Genomic DNA, 20,530 nt, shown 5'->3' on the forward strand with positions numbered 1-20,530 from the left:
CTTAGGGTGTGCAAGAAATGCAGGGTCAGGTCTTTGAAGTTATGCCATTTATGACAATAATCATTTCTACTGCAATCAACAGTGATGTCACAAACATCTCATTATGCACACATCAGTCTTGCAGGGATGCTGACTCCTAGAAGTAGCTTTTTGCATCATCTGTTCTTTTAATTGGTTTAGGGTATACACACAGCAGTTTTATTTGTTACAGAACCAACGCTTTTCATTCATGGCATGTCTTATAGCCTTGGTTATATCAGTGCATTCTGGAACACCAGACTGCCTCTCTGCTAGTGCCCAGCACTATTGCTGCGAGCAGGGCTTTTAAATGGGAGACATTGGATGGAGTTAGGAGTGGTTAAGTGAGTACAATTGCAACACTTGTCACTTCCCATCTCCACTGGGGACAAACTATTGTAGGCTGAATCAATTCAGCTTGATCTTGGCTAAATCTAGATCTTGTCTAAGATGTTGCAACCTACTGATACAACCAATGTTTGTAAAATGCCTGGGAGAGAGTGGCACATGGAAGGCAAAGGCTTTTTACAGGTACTGCAAGCTCAAGATACTCCAATTGATATTTTTGGCAATGTCTTTTCACTTAGTGTGGACAGGAACATCAAGTGAGGAAAATACATAAGGAGCTTATGAATTTTTCAAAACAAAGATTTTGTTTTCATGAGTATCTTAGTGCTAATGTTTGACACGAGTGAAGAAAAAGTGACAAGTAGAATTTAATTTTAAAAAGCTCTTTTCCAATTTTTACTTCAAGCATTGAGTCTTGAAACAAGATTTAATTCACTGAACCTGTTAAAGGTTGTATCTGTGCAAAAGTGCTTCTATTGTTTTCAGAACCATTAATCTTGTAGGAGGAAATCAGACCACGGTAAAAACACGGGACTTATGGCTGAAACATAGATTACACCCTTGAGCTAGGTGGGTCTTTCAAAAGTAAGGTGCCCCTACTCTCTATTTTTAATTTTTACTCAAAAAAACAAAAACAACCCTCCCCCCAAAAAATCAATCTCTGCAAAGGCAAATGACTTTCAAACTTGGTATCAAAATAAGAAAACATTTTACAATTCTGATCCACAGACACTGACATAGTTTCTTAGCAGACTTATGGAAGGAATAAGAGGAAATAGAAGCAAAAGATAGTTGCCTTAGAAACCGCATCACACATTCATCTTGATAACCAAAGCAATGCAGTCTAATTACCCCATCTCCCTCAAAAATAGAAGAATTGTCTTTGAAAAGCTCACTGTACAGATGTGAGCATCAAACTAGTAGGATCAATTCTGCTGGGTGTGGGTGTAAGTCAGGGTTCTGAAGGCTCAGCAACTGATGTGATGGGAAAAACAAACCTCTCATACATTAAACCTAAATTAGCGTTTGCTCTTAGAGCTCTCAGGAACACACACAGAGAGCTCTGGCAAGTCTGTTCATGCAGAAGGGTTGGGAGGGAGGGCAATTACCTTTCATCTTGATGCAAAACTCCCCCAGTAGGTTTTCCAGCTCTCCTTCAATGGTACACATGTTCTGTGTTGGAAAACGGAAGATTGATATCAGACCAACCTCCCACATTTTTTTTTTAAATACACACACAAAAAGAAATAGTTTAGAAAGAAAAGATCCCACAATGTTCAGTAGATAAAAATAAGTGTCTCAAATTAAAATCAATATGCCAAAGTCAGCCCTGGAACAGACAGATGCAGCTCTACTGACTTCAGGTCAGCCAAGCCTGTTTACACCAAGGCTGAATTTGGCCCAGTGTTGTTCTTTTGTTGCATTATAATCCTTGCATTGGCAGAACGAAGTCTCAGCCATCATGGTGTAAGCTGATCATTTCCCCACCCCTCCCTCCAGCCAAGGATTTGTGCCAAAGTGGATCTCAACATGTTTTTATGCTTTGAGCTATGTGGAACACACTATGAGAAAAGGGGCATTGGACTCTTCGCAATGCATTCTCTGTATTTAAGGAGATTCCTATTACCTAGGAGCTGTGGTGGTTGTCGCACCTTTCTATAGCTTTTCCAGATCATGATGCAATAATACATTAATAAAGTGGATTTGATAATATTGAGTAAGATTAGAAAAGATGAAGCAGATGTCTTCACACAAATGGGTTCTAGGCTAATGGAAACCATAATGTACTGAAATCTGCAGAATTGGGTAGAATTTATTTGGAGTACAGTCTTATGCCTTTTCCTGAACAGTGGCCCCAGGGTGCATGTTTAGATGGAGATATTGTGGTATTACAATATGATGTCACTGTGCCCTCTCCATCCATTTCTGACAGAGTGACAAGCTTGTATTTGCAGGTCTCCTACTGCCCCATGGAAGTAAATACAAAATAGTCCCATAATATTTCTAATCAGTCAAATATTTCAAAAGTCAAAAGTAATTAGCTGCATTGATGTAGGGGCTGATCCTGCAGTCTTTATTCAGACAAAATTCCCATTGAAATCTATGGGAACACTCCCATTGATGTCAAACAGTGCAGGACTGGACTACACAGAGCAGCACATACCTCTGTGTATTCCTTGTAACTTCTGTTGATTTCAGACAAACTCTCTCGAGCTGCTTTGCTAGCAGGTGACATTGCAAATGCTTGCTTCATTTTGCTGGCGCCGTCACAAAGACGTCTTTGGATACAATAGGCTTCGTACAGCTCATCCACCTAGCCAGGAACAATGAAAGCATATTAAAATAAAGAAACCCAAAGGAATCATAAAATAGGTTCCATTAAAAGGAAATAGAACTGAACAATTCTGAAATTTTTTTTTAGATACACCAGCGGGTAAACAACTGTAGTTTTGATGCCATCACATTACATTTAAAAAGGATGCAATATGGAAAAAACATCCTCTGCTGTAAAACTTCATCAAGACAACAGAGACTCAGCAATTTGTACTTTAGTTCTGCAGACCCCCAGCTACAGTTTTCCATTTTTATCTGGGATTTGTAGAACTCTCTAAATCTCTTTTAAAAAATCACTTTCAAGCTTATAAAAGAGCTTGGATTTGACAGCCCTGGGGAGTAGTAATGTCCTCTGTTTGGTCTCAAAACCAAGGACAGCACAATAGTGGCAGTGAAAGCTTCCTCCCAACATACCACTGCCCTGTTGTGGAGGAGTTCTTTCTAGCAGTGGGAAAGTAGCTGAGTTTCCAAATAGAGCCTTGGCCACTATGCTGATGCCAGGTAGTGTCAGCGGTGAGTCCTGCAGTGTGAACGCCAAGACCTGGATGTAGGCTGTGACAGATATTGCAATTGCTTGCAATATCTTTGGGGACAATATTGCCTGACAGCGATGAATGGTTTATGTATGACTGATTATGTTCTGCTCCACAGGGGAAGGTTACCACAGCTCCTCCAGTGACTAAAAACAGTGAGAGGTGGTTAAAGTGAATCACTGAAACCAAACAACTCTAGAGAGGTACCACCCCCTGCTGTTATCTGTATATACTGATTCAAGCTGGGTTTTCCAGAGACTAAGAGACAAAGGAAAGGCTTTTGGTATAAAAGGATGCACTTGAACTGACTCAGGGCCTTCTTTCTGATCTAGCAAACCGACAGGACCTTCTGTCCCAGGGCGGGACCAACCCTTGCAGAAGGGTTGGGAGGACTTTGACCTACTTGGGCTCTAAAAGACTGATGGTTGACCTCGGATAAGCTTTTAGCATGCATGCAGGAGCTTTTATTTATTAATACTTTTATGTGTAATGCTTTTACCTTAAAGCAATAAAGGTGCTTGTTGAGAAAAAGCTGTGTGGTAACCTGTAACTGCTGGCAATACACTGGTCATAGCCCTTGAGGAGAAAGCAAAGCTCAGGCACTGGCCTTTAGACAGACTGGCTTGCTGGGGATATCCGAGTGTAAGGGGGCTGTGCAACCTTAAAACTCTTGGAGTGGGCCACAGGGGTGGGGAGGATACAGGTTCAGTTACCCTGAAACTGTGAAAGAGGCCTTTAACTCATTTCATATAGACCACTGAATATCCATTAGATAGTAACAACTTGGGCTAAGATTTTCAAAAGTAACTCTGAAAATCAGGCCCCTTGAAAATGTCTCACATTGGGCACCCAAAACTCCCTAATCACTTTTGGAAAGTTTGGTCCTAGTTATCTAGGAATGTGGGCCAGCTTTAGATCATAACTTTAGAAGTAAAAAGCTCCATATGCTATTAATAATTCCATAAGCTTATCCAACACCCCAACTGTGCTTTTCTTTTAAAACCTTATCCTTCGTGTGCACACTTGTTCTAGCCGAGTTATTTGCTGGGGGCTTGCAGCAGTGGGATTTCCACTTGTTCAGATTCAGCAGCCAGCTGCAGGAGCTGAATCTGATAGTTTCATTAGTAAAACGAAGTTATTTTAAGAGTTGGATTTTTTTCCTGTGAAACTAAAACTACAAGGAGGTTGTCACATTAGTTCTTTCCACTGTTCCTGCTAACAGTGGCCAAGATTCAGTTTTTATATATTCCACTTTTTTCTAGTGGATCATGCACTGCATCCTAACGCTGCTCAGTCATGGATCTTTCACAGCAGAACTTGCCTCTATCAAAACTTGTGTTAACTTGACTTCATATACTACCTGCCACCATGATTTTATTTTATCTACATTAGAAATTAACCTGAATCAAAACCTGGATCCCCAAACATTAGGAATGTTCAGATCCTAAATCAAAATTTCCCATTCAGCTCTATCTCTAACAAAAATGCTGTTGCCTGTTTCCCAATTGAATGGGAAACAAGAAGTGTGATTGAGTATACCCCCTCTGAGCCCCCTCCATCACAGTTTCAAAAATTGAAGTGTAAAAATCAGGCTAACAAGGCTGATTTGGGTTCATAATGGCGGATATAATTTATCTGAGGGACCTGTAACTAAAACAGAAGGCAGTTTACAAATGGAATACTTCAACAAAGATTAATGGAAGAAAAGGTAACTTTATTAACACTTCAGAATTACAAACCAAGCTTATCTGAGATGCAAGCCTTCTACACTTAATCTTTCCAGCTAGCAACCCTCTAGTCTCCATTCTAAAGAGCTGCTATAAATATTTGTCACTTGCTATTTATGTCCGTAATCGGGGTGGGGCCTACCCCTGTGCTCAGACTCTGTGTCTGCACATGTGAGCCTGGTTAAGATGAATTCATCTGGCACTGTAAAGATTTGCCACCTGTTACTACACTTCCTGTTTTCCATGCTTTGTTTCCTGTATAGAATGACAACAGTACTTAGCATTGATAGGGCATTGCTGTTATCAGAAGACAGCATAGTTTGTCCTTGTTCTGAAAGATTCTTCTGCTTCTATCCATTTAAAAACCATTTTCCTAAATAGCTGCCTAAGATCGGATATTATAAAACTCTCTCACACAATGGTCTATTTATTTGTCACCATGGGTTATAGAGCAGTGAACTAACATACTGAGCAAGTAGAGTTGTTTTTATTAGTTCCTTTTATGTTTAAGATCTCTTCATAAACACAGAAGCCAGTAGCTCTGTGCAGGATGTGGATGGCGTAGGAAGGATTTAGATAGAAAATGTGCTTTAGACTATAATTTTGACATGCAGGTTACCAGCAAGGAACTGTATTGTTTGGACAGAAAATTTCAACCTTCTGTATTTCTTAAAGGTTTTCTTTGAGCTGCGTGATTATGAGAACAATGAAATTAAAGTGTTTTTTGTATGCCTGGTCACTCTTGTATATAACAAGCAGCGTGTGTGTTTTTTAAATGAATCTCAGTAGACATTTCATCTATCATATAAATGCATCATTTTGTCAAGTTGGGAAAAATGTTAATGAGTAGATATATTAATGCCTAAAAGAAAATATACTGTGGGTTTGATTCTAAGGCAGCCTGGTGTAAATCTAGAGCACACCGACTGACTTGGATGGAGTTATTCCAAGTATACACTGGTGTAACTGAGCAGAATTTGGCCCGTGGAATAAAATGGTGTAAAAACTAGTGTTGAAATCCAGAGGACACTCGCAGTCTGACTGTGAGACTTTTAACATGCAGTAGATCAAATTGTGAACTTAAACTTCTTGCAGGTGCAAGTGTGCCTTTACCTGTACCTTTAAAGTAAATGTATGATGAGATCTTCGCTTACCCATCAAGGGCCTGACCCTGCATTTCCTTTGCACCCATTGTCAGTGGGAGTGTTTGGTGTGCATGTAGAACTGGCGAACCTCAGAGGTTTTAAAACTTTTTAAAATCCTCTCTTTGTTTCTGTCTCAGGAGTCATTGCAGTACTTTAACTGCCTCGGGGAGAGGCAGCGAAGTGGGTCCCTCTGGAGTGGAAGCTTTCACACTAGGCCAGGGGTAGGCAACCTATGGCACGCGAGCTGATTTTCAGTGGCACTCACACTGCCCGGGTCCTGGCCACCAGTCCGGGGGGCTCTGCATTTTAATTTAATTTTAAATGAAGCTTCTTAAACATTTTAAAAACCTTATTTACTTTACATACAACAATAGGTTAGCTATATATTATAGACTTATAGAAAGAGACCTTCTAAAAATGTTAAAATGTATTACTGGCACGCAAAACCTTAAATTAGAGTGAATAAATGAAGACTCAGCACACCACTTCGGAACGGTTGCCGACCCCTGCACTAGGCAATGGTTGGTTTTCTTAATAATATAAAAGCAGATATAGAAGAAACATGATAGAATTGTTCATTACCATACTAATGTGGAACTCCAGCCTTCTCACATATCTTTCTATCGCTTTGATTTGCTGCAAATAAATAAATAAAAGAGGAATGAGAGTTTTTTTCCCCTGATAGCTCAGATGATTGTATTTTTATATAGATTCCTTGAGAAATCTTCTCTTTAGCTGGTTTTCCTGTCTCAAGCCACTGTGAGCTTCAAAGAAACTCTTCTTTTCCAACTGTGAAGCTTTCTTTCATTCTGAAGAGGTTTTTGTACATGAACCTCAGATCAGGTGCTTTATCTTAACGTAATTAGTCTTTCACTCAAAAGTAGAGCTGGTTGAATTTTTTCCATCCCAACCTATTTTGTCCAAAAATGGCTCTGATCAAAACACAAATTTTTGACAAATTTTCATTTAAAAATATTTTTTCAATTAAAAAAAAAAACCCTGAAAATTGTTCATTTAAAATGTGTTGGTTTTCAGTAAAAAAAAAGAAAAAATTACATCAATAAGTTTTTGGTTTTCAAAATGCCAAAGTGTTACCAGAAGTTCTTTGAAAACTGAAAATGTTTTGGTTTTTACATTTTTTCCCCTTCGTTGTCATTAAAGTTTGTTTTTTTGTTTTGTTTTGTTTTTAAAACATTTCCCTGTGAAGAACAACTGCCATTTTTCAACCAGCTCTACTCAAAAGCTTGAAGGCTTTTGCTTTTTGCAGGATCAGTAGTGAGTGTACAGACTAGAAATACTCTGAAGACTTGGTGGCCCACTGGTATAAGTGGGAACAACTCCACTGAAGTGCCCTAGCAGTAAATTTGGCCCTCTCTTGCTAAATGAAGAGGTGGCAGATGTACGTCCACACTCCAGAGCAAGTGCCAAGGCAGTAGCTATCAGAGATAGTTCTCTACTGACTTTCTTTATATGTTTCTCTAGAGTCTGTTTTGGGGGTTACCATTCTGTGTGTAACCTGCCTTCAGCAGGTTCTTGCTGAACTCTCTGAGGATTGTTTCTGACCCCTCAGGACTTGATCCTCTTCCCATTGAAGTCAGTGGCAAATCCTGCCTGCCTCTCCCCCTCAGTGGTGGTGTCTGATTAGAGAATCAGGCTCTGAGAAGCTCTTTGTGCCAGTTGTCTCCAGGTCTGGGTACATATCACTCAACTTTTAATGTTTTCTTTGCAGCACTACTGCCCCCGAGGGTAACGTACCTTGTCTAGGTCATACAGCACCCCCTGCAATAAAGAAAGGGAGATGATGATTAGCTTCTGTGTCATACCGTTCCATTGAATGATACACTCCCCCAGTGCCCTATTATGTTTAAATAGCTGAAATATCAAACAGGATCCTGGGTGGGAGCTCACCTAGCGTTGTCAACAGTCCCTTAGTACAAGGAATGTCCCTTATTTTTTCATCTCTGTACAACAAGTTCAGGAGTTGCTGAGTGCTGCAAAAACCAGCATGAAATACCCCTGCCAAATGTAGGCGAGTACTGTTTATTATTATTATTGGTGATGATGATAGTGGGAGGAGGAGTGGGGCGGGGGTGCTAAAAAAAACAGTCCCTTATTTTTGAAATACAATCTTGGCAACCCTAGAAGAACTGCTTTTCTTTAAAACTCCCTTGTCCCCCCTTTTCCTCCGATACCTGGAAAAGGTTACCCTTGATCTGTGCAAGTAGTATAGAACACTATCATCTGAATCGTCGGATAACACATACCAGCCGTGAGTTTCTTTTCATGTCTTTTAACTGAGTAGTTAACTTATCCAGCTCTGTCTGGTGAACTTCCAGATACTCACTGTAAAGATAAACCAGAAAGGGAATCATGAACTCTGCTACATTTCAGTACATAGGGTGCTGATTGCTGACCTCTGTGAAAGGAATATTTGTGTAACAAATAGCTATTCTCACCATATACTGACTTAAACAAGTACATGTTTATAGTGACCTGACTGTCATAAAAACTCTCTATATCGCCCTAGTCCTTTGCACGTGCAACCCTCATGCTCCACACCAACTAAACAAGCAATCAGAGCATTTCTTTAGCTCTTGAGTAACAGGTTAATGCTTTCAAGTACAGTTAACAGCTGGGTTTTGTGAGAACTAAGCTGCTGTTTAGTTTGTGGGCTGCCTCTGTCCAATCACTGTCCTTGTACCTATCTAACAAAGGCATTACTATGTTATGTGATGTTATCTTGTATCACACTGTGTGGTGTGACTCTCCTATGTGATGGGAGGCAAATTTGGAGCAACAGTCTAGAGGTGAAATCTTGGTCCTATTGAAGTCAATGGGAGTTATGCCATTGACTTTAATAGAGTCAGGATTTCGCTCAGTGTGTTTTTGCTTCCTGTGTACAGGTGGGTTTAACAGAAGAAGGGAGAGCAGAAGTCAGCAGTCAGATTTACCCTACCATGCCTGAGGCTCCCCACTCCAATGACCCATTGCTTTCCACTCTCAAGTAGTAAAGAAAGCTTCAGACATCCAGTGATAAATTCTCTTACTCCAATCCATTCTTTAAGGCCCTGTAGACCTCTTCCATCCTTTGAGGCTGGGGCTCTTTGGAGGCGGTGCTGTTCTTATGCCCCAAATTGTGCGTTTTCTTCACCTTTGCTTGCGGCTTCTTAAGTGCAGAGGCATTTTCAACAAAGGAGTTACACCTGCAAAATGGACATGAAAGGAAAACACTATAAATCACAATGATCTCAAAGGACTATTGCCTGACGTTATCTCTTTTGGCTGAAAGCAATCTTCTTATAGTAGTGCCTGTTGGAGGACTGTTTGTTTACAGGTTAATAGGTCTGAGCTGTATTGAGCAGTCTTGTGCTCAGGCTACCAGCATCTAATGTTCCAGTTGCTGAGACTTGAATGCCTGTCTGGTAAACAATAGTTTATGCCTGAGGCTTGCTCATGGCAGACAGCTCTATACATCTGATACTGGGTCTGTCCCATCCAGCAATGCTAGGGAATCCTAGAATCATGGGACTGGAAGGGACCACGAGAGGTCTTCTAGTCCAGTCCCCTGCAGCAATGCCTGAGCTACACCCAGTTGGTGAGAACAAAGGCAATTTTTAATAATACAAAACCTATATGCTACTAAACAGCGCTGTCTTGATATTTATACAGTGCACAGCACAACTGTGCTCTTATTTCATCCACAGCCTCTAGGCACTATTGCAAATAAATATTGATTTTACTATATTTATATGAATCACACTCTCTCATATGGCTTCTGAAAATTCCCACTGAATTCTTATTTCTTCTTGTTCCCTGCTTCACTGAAAGCTTAAAAAAAAAACAAAAAAAAAAAGCAGGATTTAATCAAGTTAACAGTAACTTATGTCTACACAGCCCCTGGAAGCGAACTTCTCGCCTGGATCAACAGACTCAGCTAAGCTAGTAGGTCTCGCACGATCGCTCTAAAAAACAGCTGCGTAGACAGCATTTTGAAGTTGTGGCTGGGGTTCCGAAGCCGGGGAGGGGGTGGGTTTCAGACAGTTCTGGACATTTTACATGTTGAAAAAAAATCACATAACTGTATAATTTAACAGACTAAAATCTATACTCTGAGACGCCAGCAAAATTCCTCTGAGATTGAGGCCAGAGGGTGAACCCTATATTAATAAAAACAAAGCCCAATAGATTCCCGGCAGTGAAGAGACAGGGTGTCTTCATTCTTTATTCTCCATGCAAGACAGCGGAGTTGCAGGGAGAATAAACAGAGACAGTCTGACCTACAGCACACAGATTCAACTCTGAGGACAGAAACCAAAAATCTTCCAGTCTCCAAAGCGAGTTTCAATTCTTGAGCTGAAAGCTTCCTCCTCCTCCACCCCCCCTCCCCCAAAAGATGGTACTTGCCTGGATCGTCTTTCTTGAAGACCGCTGAAGCCAGCAAAAGATTGACTTCTAATAATCCCATTGGGACCACCTGGGGAGAATGAATGTGATCCTACTGACATGATTTCAGGGAGCCTGGAAGATATTCCTGCAAGATAACAGAACAAAGGTTAGTGACAGTGGTAAGCTACAGACAGGTTGAAGACAGAGAGGATACTGCATTCATCAGAAGTGATAAAGGGTAAATGAATCCCACAAGGTGAATAGAGTCATGAGATGATTAGATGTTTACAAGCCTGACTCTTGATAGTCTGTTTATACTGACAGCTCAGTTTTCAGAACAACAACAGGAATGTCTGCAAAGGCATTTTCTCTATTTAATTCTCATGGAAAATACAAGGGATGGTTAGAGTCTTGCAGTTGATTTATTCACGTTACTAAGCAATGGCCTTCTCAGAACTAAACTCTAGCAATTTGCACATCTTCCATGAATTCCAGGATAATATCTATGGACCAACCCAAGAGCAGCTTTCTTGAAAGAATTACGTTCTAGATGTGAAAACACAGGCTACAGAGAAAAATGTAGTCCATTGGTTTCAGCACAGGACTGGAAGCCAGAATCTTCTGACGGCTAATCCTAATTCTGACACAGGCTACCCCTTTGGCCTGGGACTAGTCATTTAAACCCTCTGCCTCAGTATCCCCATCTGTGAAATCGGAATACATGGTTACCTACTTCATAGGGATTACTAGGTGTTGAAAGCCCTGAAGATTAAATGGGCTAGGTATTATTACAAAGACAATGATGAGGGTTCATTGAAAAATATAAGTAGTCCTAAACCTGTCCTCTTAGCTTTCCTTATCTCGGTAACTGTTAGCGTCTTATTGCAGAGAGAGATAGGGGTAGGGGTAGATAATGTGGGTGTATTGCAGGAACTCTGGGAAGGGAAGGGAATATCTGTGTGGGGTGATAGAGAGGGAAAGTGCACTGTCAATTCATCAGACTGTCTCTGCTATCTTCTGTGGCAAGAATGTTGTCTATCCCATTCAGCATCCTCAGTGAAATGAACTGGAGATTTCAGTTAATTTCCTAGTAGTATTTTTTTATGTGGACACCTGTCTAGCACAACTGACTCTTTGGCAACCTCAGCAGAGAGGCAGGGGCTGAATGGGCAGTCTGGGAGACTGAACGGCTCTCTTAACCCTAGGCTTGCTGAACAACACTGAAACACCAAGGCAAGGCATTGTGGTTCAGACTACGTTGTTCTTGCTGTCCGGTGGGAAGAGGACTACTCCTTGGGCTGATAATCTACGACCTTTCACAAGCATTAAATGAATTTACTAAAAATAGGCACCGGAGCTATGTAGTAGCTTTATCCTTACTGCATTTCAAATGCACTAGATGAAGAAAAGTTAATTCTATTTTTGAAATGTCACAGGCAGCCCAGTTATATTTTGATTAGTAACCTTAAAATGGCCAAATACTCTTTAAGATTTCATTAATCACCACTGAAGGCTTTGACTTCTCCTATACAATTTCAGAGGGAATTCTGTTTAGCACAAAGAGGTGCTTCTACAAGTAACTTTGTGAAGCTCGGCCAAAAGTATTTCTAGTCACAGGAATGTTGTCACTATTACTAACCTGAAGATTTCTGTGTGATGCAGCCAGCATTGATCTTTGTGTTTCAAAAGCCAGAACCGATTGGATTCTCATGGTTAGTGAAGGCAGAGTAGATATGATCTTGGTTTTGTGATATGCTGGCCTTGTAATTGTATCAGGTTGTGACCATCTTTCATCTTTACCATAACCACTAGATAACTGTTGTGACGGGTTGGATCACAGAAACCCCCTTGGGAGCTGCCACCTGATGTGCAAAGACTACCTCTGCTCCTGTTTTCCCTGCCAGCTCAGGACTCCAGTACCCTGTCTTGCTGAGCCAGATACTCCCGTGTGCTCCAACACAGACCCAGGGTCTGAATTACTTGTCCCAAAGCTGCAAGTTTACCTGAAAACAGCTCACAGAAGTGTGCTTGTCTTTAGCACTCAGATGCCCAACTCCCAATGGGGTCTAAACCCAAATAAATCCGTTTTACCCTGCATAAAGCTTATGCAGGGCAAACTCATAAATTGTTCGCCCTCTATAACACTGATAGAGAGATATGCACAGTTGTTTGCTCCCCCAGATATTAATACATACTCTGAGTAAATTACTAAATAAAAAGTGATTTTATTAAATACAGAAAGTAGGATTTAAGTGGTTCCAAGTAGTAACAGACAGAACAAAGTAAGTCACCAAGCAAAATAAAATAAAATACGCAAATCTATGTCTAATCAAACTGAATACAGATAATCTCACCCTCAGAGATGCTTCAGTAAGTTTTTCTCAGACTGGACACCTTCCAGGCCTGGGCACAATTCTTTCCCCTGGTACAGCTCTTGTTCCAGCTCAGGTGATAGCTAGGGGATTCTTCATGATGGCTCCTCTCTCCCCTTTGTTCTGTTCCACCCCTTTATATATCTTTTGCATAAGGCGGGAACCCTTTGTCCCTCTGGGTTTCCACCCCCCCTCACTGGAAAAGCACCAGGTTAAAGATGGATTCCAGTTCAGGTGACATGATCACATGTCACTGCAAGACTTCATTGCCCACTTGCCAGCACACACATATACTGGAAGATTCACAGGTAAACACAGCCATTTGCGGATAATGGTCCTGGTTAATGGGAGTCATCAAGATTCCAAACCATCATTAATGGCCCACACTTTACATAATTACAATAGGCCCTCAGAGTTATATTTTATATTTCTAGTTTTAGATACAAGAGTGGTACGTTTATACAAATCGGATGATCAAACTCAGTAGATTATAAGCTTTGTAATAATACCTTACAAGAGACCTTTTGCATGAAGCATATCCCAGTTACGTTATATTCACTTATTACCATATTTTTCTAAAACTATCCCAGTTACATTATATTCACTTATTATCATGTTTTTATAAAACCATATAGACTGCACAACGTCACAACTGTGATCTTTGTTAAAGAGCCCTAAGAAGCTCCATTAATATCTTAATGACTTTGTGAGTCTTATTTTTTTGTAAGCAGGAACCTAGAGCATCTGCCTTAAAATGGACTAAATGTACTCTAATACACAGTATGCTCCTTCAATATACAGAACGCATATTAGGCATTAGACTGGTTATAGCTTATTAGCCAAATCTTCAGATGTGTGCAGGGCATATGTGAAAAGGAATGAATAGCGTTTTAGTGTAATATTTTAGGAATACGAAACTTGCAAAACTTTGTGCCATGCCCCCTCTCACAGGGCTTCCACAGATACCTTCTGTACATCTGTGTCTGTGCCAGAACTGCATGAAATCTTATATCAATGCCTTTTCGTTAGACCTGTAATGCTGTATTATTAAGTAGAGCAGTAACTATTAATAAGAATACAATTTTGATCTAATTTACGTAATGGCATACATTTCCTCTATGTATTGCTGGAGATACTCCAGCTTGACATCAGATTAACTGAGACCAGAATCAGGCCCTACGTTAGGATCCAATCCTTCAAGACACTGGGCACCTCCTGTAGTGTGCAGAGTTTCTCGGCTTCCACTTGATGATGCTTAGTACCTGGCAGGAGCCACTCAGCACCTTACCGGATCAAACTCCCATATATGAATACAGTAGAGTCTAAGCATTGATTAGAGTCTGAGTCAAGTAGTTCAAACCCAGCTGAGAAACAGTAGAGACATAATGGGGAACAATCTGATTACAGTACTTTTGGATACCATGCTGCAAGTTTAAGATGTTCTCTCTATTTTCTCAAATGACTTTAAACTGGCTAATCTGTGTGCTGCATGCTGCAATTTGTATTGCTTTAAAAACAGATTCAAATCAGTAATAATTGTTCAGTGTTTGCCTGATTTGACATGATGATTAGTGCATCCCCAGACAGACTCTAGAGATGGTGTGAAGGTAAAAGCTAAACACCTCTGACAGTCAGCTGGGTTCAACTGCAGTAACATTTAGACAGATTATCAAACATTCCTCAAAAAAATAAGCAGAACAAAACAAACTAAGTTTGGTATTAATCACGAGGACTTGGGCAATATCTGATGAGGTACTGCAAATTCAAAACTCTAGTCAAAATGCTAACACACACTACAACAATTATCTATTCCATCAGGTCCCTATTAGCCACAAAAGAGTAAAAACCTTAGTGTGACAATGTGTTGATTTAATAAATATTTATCAGTCTAAACAAAAATATTTCCTGATAGATACACACACACACACACACAAATATTTTCACTTGTCATCAGTAAAAAGGAAATCAAAGATTTTTAAAAGATTATTTTCCACTTAACTTTTTTTGTTAAAAATATTTTGACCAACTTTACTCTTCATGTTTCGTGCTGATTTATTAGCTGTGAATCTGCTCGTGAAATCCACATGAAGTGTGGAACAAATACAATTGATGATTACATTAAGACCTGTCTACATCTACTTTTGCTTTGTCTTTGTATGAAATGGAAAGAATCCAACTCGCCTCTCAGATCTGGCAGTTAGAAAGAAAACATCCTTTTATTTTTGAACTGAGCAAATTAAAAATGGGAGTAACAGCAGGGCTGCCCGGGGGGGGGGGGGGGGGCAAGGGGGGCAATTTGCCCCAGGCCCCGGGCCCCACAGGGGCCCCCACGAGAATATAGTAGTCTATAGTATTGCAATTTTTTTTATGGAAGGGGCCCCCGAAATTGCTTTGCCCCAGGCCCCCTGAATCCTCTGGGCAGCCCCGAGTAACAGAGACAACAAACATAGACCCCCCACAATGCCATGAATTGAGTCACTTTTCAGAATAAAATAGCATTTTACGATGAGTCTGTTAGTATAGGCTGAAAACATACCAGTCATTTGAGAGGATTTGACTCCTAATTTTATGACTTGTGATTATTCCTGTGTTTTAGGGGGGAAAAAATTCCTCTCTGCAGCAGAGCTTCCAATACAGCCCATGAGCTGGGACTGTCAGAGGAATAGTCTCTTTGAATCATTTTAAACCTTGATTGTGGGTCTGCAAAATCCAATTAGACTTCAGAGTTGTACTTTTATAAATTGAAAACACTATCTATACTTCAGATTTCACTGAAGCCTAAATATTTTCAATTGGCCCCACAGACTCTCACACATTCTCTCCAGCAGCAGCCATTTAGTTTAGATTTGCTTAGACAATCATGGTGTATAGGTTACATATCGATTGATTACTTGTAATATTTAGAATTAACAAGTGTATTTCAGGTAATGGGTGTTTACATAGTTGTATAATACTTTCTATTTCCCCTAAATATTTTAAATAATTCATTAACATATATTTAACAGGCAGTCTTTGAAAGATACCATCCCTGAATTTCATAAGACAGCCATATGTTAGCTAAATACAAATAACATATTAATGAAAGGTGTGAACAAGAGAGAACCACAAAAGATACAGTCTCACAGACCTGCTAATGATATCAATATTGGGGTCTCTATTGAAGGGAAACCTTTTGTGTTTTGATCAATCATCTTTTGGTGCCAAGTGCAGTAGGTGTAAGTATAACTTATTTTAAGTCAATGGGAGTTTTGCCTCTGACTTAAATAGAAGCAAGAGTAGGTCCGAGGAAAGTTCAGGGGTTGCTGAATGGAGCATGGGAAATCTTAGCAACAGGGGAAAATAACTGAAAACAAAAACATCCAAGGACTTGAGAATTATTTAACAATTAGGATGCCTTACATTCTCTACGTAGAGAAAAAATGAATTCCTAGCCAGTAAATCCTGACTTCCCTTTTTGGTGTATGTAAATTGGACTTGATCCTGTAAGAGAAGCATCATGTATGTTCATTAATATACCGTAATTACCATAAGGCCCAATCTTCAAGAGTTTACTCAGGCAAATCTATTGACTTCAGTGGGATCCCATGACTATTAAAATTAGTGAGGTTTTTGTTTGTTCTCTGTGATGACTGAATTCCTAATTCCAAATGTAATAGTTACCTGATATACTGATGTACTTTACAAGTGGGATGTTTTTCCCCCTCTTAATAGAAAGTGTATTTTGAAAATAAGATTAGATCAAAATACAATTAAGGTTTAAGAGTTCTGTATTAGTTCTAAATCAATTAATGCTCTTATATTTCAAGCCGTGGTGTTGATGCATCACTGGTATTTGATTTTAAAATGATCTACTTAAAGCAAATATAAATACACACTGTATATTAGCATAATTTAATACACTTAGTATTGCCTACACTAGTTGTACATCAGCACAGTCGCTACATAAGAAAAAATGTGAACAGATTTCCCCCCCCCCCCCCCACCGACAGCTGATAGCAGGAAACTGCAGATAATTGACAATGTCTCTGTCCCTGGGGAAATAAAAGCTCCATCTCTCCTTTCATTATAGAAACAGTGGTGAAGCAGCTGGGTCTAAGCTAATTAGAAGGGAAGGTATTGGAGGGAATAGTCCTTCTACAGAAGGACTCCTTTTCAACCAGTATGAGTATGGACTTAGTTTTCTATAATGCCAGAATATTTGATAACGAGTGTTTACTTAGACCTGAGCTAAGAGAGTGGTAAATATACTCACAAACGTGTTTGCTAAATCTGACTGATGATACAGTAATGGCGGTACACTTGTACCCTTTTTTTTGTTTGTTTTTCCCCTGAACAATTTAGGTAACTGCATTTTGTTCACCTACATTTTTGTGGAGGACCTATTGTGGGTATACATGTGCAAGTGAGCATATAAACAGGCAAATAACTATCTTGGCACTGGGAAGGCTCCCCCAGCCACCTGATATATACTGACTTGGAGTTAGAATAATCGAGGCAAAAAGACCATAAATAGGACAGTGAGAAAACCAGTGATTTTCAAACAGACTACGTCAATACAAATAGGTGATCATTTAGTAGCAGCAGCAGCGAGTAGGACAAATTAAAAGAGAGAGGAGATAGCGGGGCTCAGACACCAGCAAACTCCCTTGTCTGGAGATACATGATCCAGCCCCAGAATTTAGAGCGAGGTGACTACACTGAGGCCAGATATGAAGGCAGGTGGAATCTGCACCCAGGGCCAATGACTTTATAGAACCATCTTTACACAAGGCACAGGGCCACGTGTATGGTCCTGCAAACAGATGGGCAACTACTGATGCAGCTTCAGAAAGGTTGCTGACAGGAACGCAGACCACTGGCCTTGTGTCCATCATCAGGAAAAGTCAGGGCTAGCAGTAGCAGTGCCAGTCAGGAAGGCACACCAACAAGCACAACAATTATTAAGTGTGAACATAAGAGAAAACTGCATATAGAGCCCTCTGGACTGCCACATACATCTGGCTTGTATCTTTTTCTCTGCCGCAGCAGGGGAAGAGTTCGGCTATTTTTAAATCTGAGGTTCACACAAGTAGCCAAATACAGTACTCCTGTGCCAAGGAAGACAGAAAGGTCCTAAGGGGATGCTGACCTCTAACAAAGTCATAACTGAGGATAGAATTTGGCCTAGGAATAGAATTTAGCCCTGTGAGTTTATTCCTTTTACTAAAGATATACGGTGTACTAGACCCTATCCAAGTCTCACTGAAATCAGTGGGCATCTTCCCGTTAATTTCAATGGCAGTTGGACCAGGCTGATACTGTGCTTTCCACAGCTGAAGTGATTTGTGTATTTGGAGTCTTGGCTATTCACCAAGGATTCTTTCGGACTGTCTCTTTTGGGATAACTGATTTATTTGGAGTGGATCCTTTAACATCTCTCTGTGTTATGTCAATGGAAAGTTTACTTGTCCCTTTGTGAAAGAGATGATTTTAACCATTTGTGACATTGCTAGTTAGTCAACGGTTACTTCAATAGGGGCGTAAAGGGGCACACACCACCGGTGCTGCCTACTGGTCAGGCAGAGGTGTGGCAGTTTGTCTCCCTCTCAGAACTATAACTGGAAAGGGGGGTGATGTCAATCTTGTGGGGTCTGTCCCTTCTTTGGTGGCTCAGCCCTCTGGCTGGATCACACATTCCAGTTCAGGCCTTTGAGCGTATACCAAAAGAAAGTCCAGTCACAGAGAAGTCTTTCAGCATCCTCACAAGCTTCAGGGCTTCCACCTTAGTTCACCTTAGAACTTGAGGTCTGGGCCTTTGAACATTCAGGGCCTTCCCCAGCTAGATTCTCCACTGAGGTAAAGGCTTTTATTGTTGTCCCATTTGTGGGAGTTGGTCAGGAGTCTACACCCACGCTTTCCACTGGGCTCTAATCCAGGGTGCAATGGTGGACAGCTAAATTCTGCACCTTGGGGGTGCTAAGCAGCTGCTTCTCTGGATCCCTTTCTACCTAAGTACCCTTCCCCCCGCCCCCACTCTAAATTAAAGAACCACAAATAAAGTTTCTGACTTTCACAATCAGTCACCAATCTCTCCTTTGCAGGCTTTATCAGGACTCTGTGTTGCCAGGTGTCAGGCAATGAGAGCTCCTCGGCACTACTTCCCAGAGCTCAGAGCAGAGATCTACCCCCTTCCACCACCTGCTTCCTTCTGAACTGCTATGCTTCCCTTTTTAAATGCCACCTCCAGCATGTGTAGGCTTTACAGGTGCAGTAGCCCAGGGCCGCCTGAGCCCAGAGCTGTTCCTTAACCCCTTGTTCACCAGTGTGGGGTTTGTATGCCCTATCACAAGGGATTAAAAGGTGGCGGTCACTTCCAGACTTCTCTTGTAAGCAAATATTGTGTGCCAAGAGCCTTATCATAGGTAAAATAAATGAACAGACACACAAAACTCCCATGGCTGGAACTTCCTTGCAAAAAACTTTTTTGTATATAAAAGGGGAGTGGGGGAGGAAGATACCATTAGAAAGGAAAACAAACACCAATCACTTTCTTCAAACATATAGTTATTGTAACCAAAACTAGAGGCGGTTCATTGGCGCAGCACTGGAACGGCGGTTTGCTTCTAGTGTCTTGTGGTAGGTGTTCCGCAGCTCCTCCACTTTGACCCTGCACTGCAGTGTGTCCCGCTCCTGGCCCCTTTCTGTCATGCATTGTGAAATCTGTCCGTATGGTATCATAATTCCTACGGCAGGAGTGCAGTTGGGACTGGACAGCCTCCTCTCCCCAAATGCTGATGAGGTCCAGCAGTTCGGCATTGCTCCAAGCGGGGGATTGCCTGGTGCGTGGAGCAGACATGGCCACCTGGAAAGATGCGTTGAGACCACTGCACGCGTCACCAAGCAAATAGGAAGGGGACTTTCAAAATTCTGAAGGAATTTAAGGGGTGAGGCTCACGGTTGATTGCCTGAGGGCAGGGCAGGAGAGTTGAAACCGATGATCAGAGAGGCGAGAACATGCATTGTGGGACACCTCCCGGAGGCCAATCGCAGCGCTGTAATCGACCAGGGTGTCTACACTGGCACCACGGTGCTGTACCCCCAGCGCAGAAAGCTGTACTCCTCTCGTCGGGCTGTTTTTTTTTGTTTTTTTTTTTACTGTGCTGCAACTGTGCAGTTTCTGCGCACTAAGTGGCTTGGCGGTGTGCACACCTCGGGAGTTACAGCGCTCAACGCTGCTTTACTGCGCAGAAATTTGCCAGTGTAGACAAAGCCTGAGAATGGTCTTCCAGCCACTTGTGCATCCAACTTATAGTAGGTTCATCTAGGCTATATTTCTCTAGCTTGTTTATGAGAAGGCCCATATGAGACAGTATCAAAAGCCTTACTGAACTCGAGATAGGACATCTATTGCTTCCCTCCTATCCACAAACCTTGTTACCCTGTCAAAGAAGGATATTAGGTTGGTTTGACATGATTTTCTCTTGACAAATCCATGCTGACTGTATCTTCTAGGTCAGTGTTTCCCAAATTTGGGACGCCGCTTGTGTAGGGAAAGCTCCTGGCGGGCCGGGCCGGTTTGTTTACCTGCCCCGTCCGCAGGTCCGGCCGATCGTGGCTCCCACTGGCCACGGTTCGCTGCTCCAGGCCAATGGGAGCTGCTGGAAGTGGCAGCCAGTATGTCCCTCGGC

General features: G+C 41.3%; 1 protein-coding gene across 2 annotated transcripts in view; it reads right to left on the reverse strand.

The window, feature by feature from the left end:
* RIPOR2 (RHO family interacting cell polarization regulator 2) overlaps positions 1-20,530 on the reverse strand; it is a 180,873-nt gene that overhangs the window by 35,935 nt on the left and 124,408 nt on the right. For both annotated transcript variants that reach the window (XM_026660576.2, XM_026660581.2), the window contains exons 2-8: positions 10,510-10,636; positions 9,153-9,308; positions 8,370-8,448; positions 7,861-7,884; positions 6,688-6,741; positions 2,531-2,680; positions 1,476-1,539 (exon numbers count right to left, since the gene is read on the reverse strand). In XM_026660576.2, the coding sequence (XP_026516361.1) occupies positions 1,476-1,539; positions 2,531-2,680; positions 6,688-6,741; positions 7,861-7,884; positions 8,370-8,448; positions 9,153-9,308; positions 10,510-10,636 (654 nt within the window). The remainder of the gene's footprint in view (positions 1-1,475; positions 1,540-2,530; positions 2,681-6,687; positions 6,742-7,860; positions 7,885-8,369; positions 8,449-9,152; positions 9,309-10,509; positions 10,637-20,530) is intronic.

This window comes from Terrapene carolina, unplaced genomic scaffold (assembly GCF_002925995.2).
Source record: "Terrapene carolina triunguis isolate 2854851 unplaced genomic scaffold, T_m_triunguis-2.0 Scaffold58, whole genome shotgun sequence".
Classification (NCBI taxonomy): Eukaryota; Metazoa; Chordata; order Testudines; family Emydidae; genus Terrapene; species Terrapene triunguis.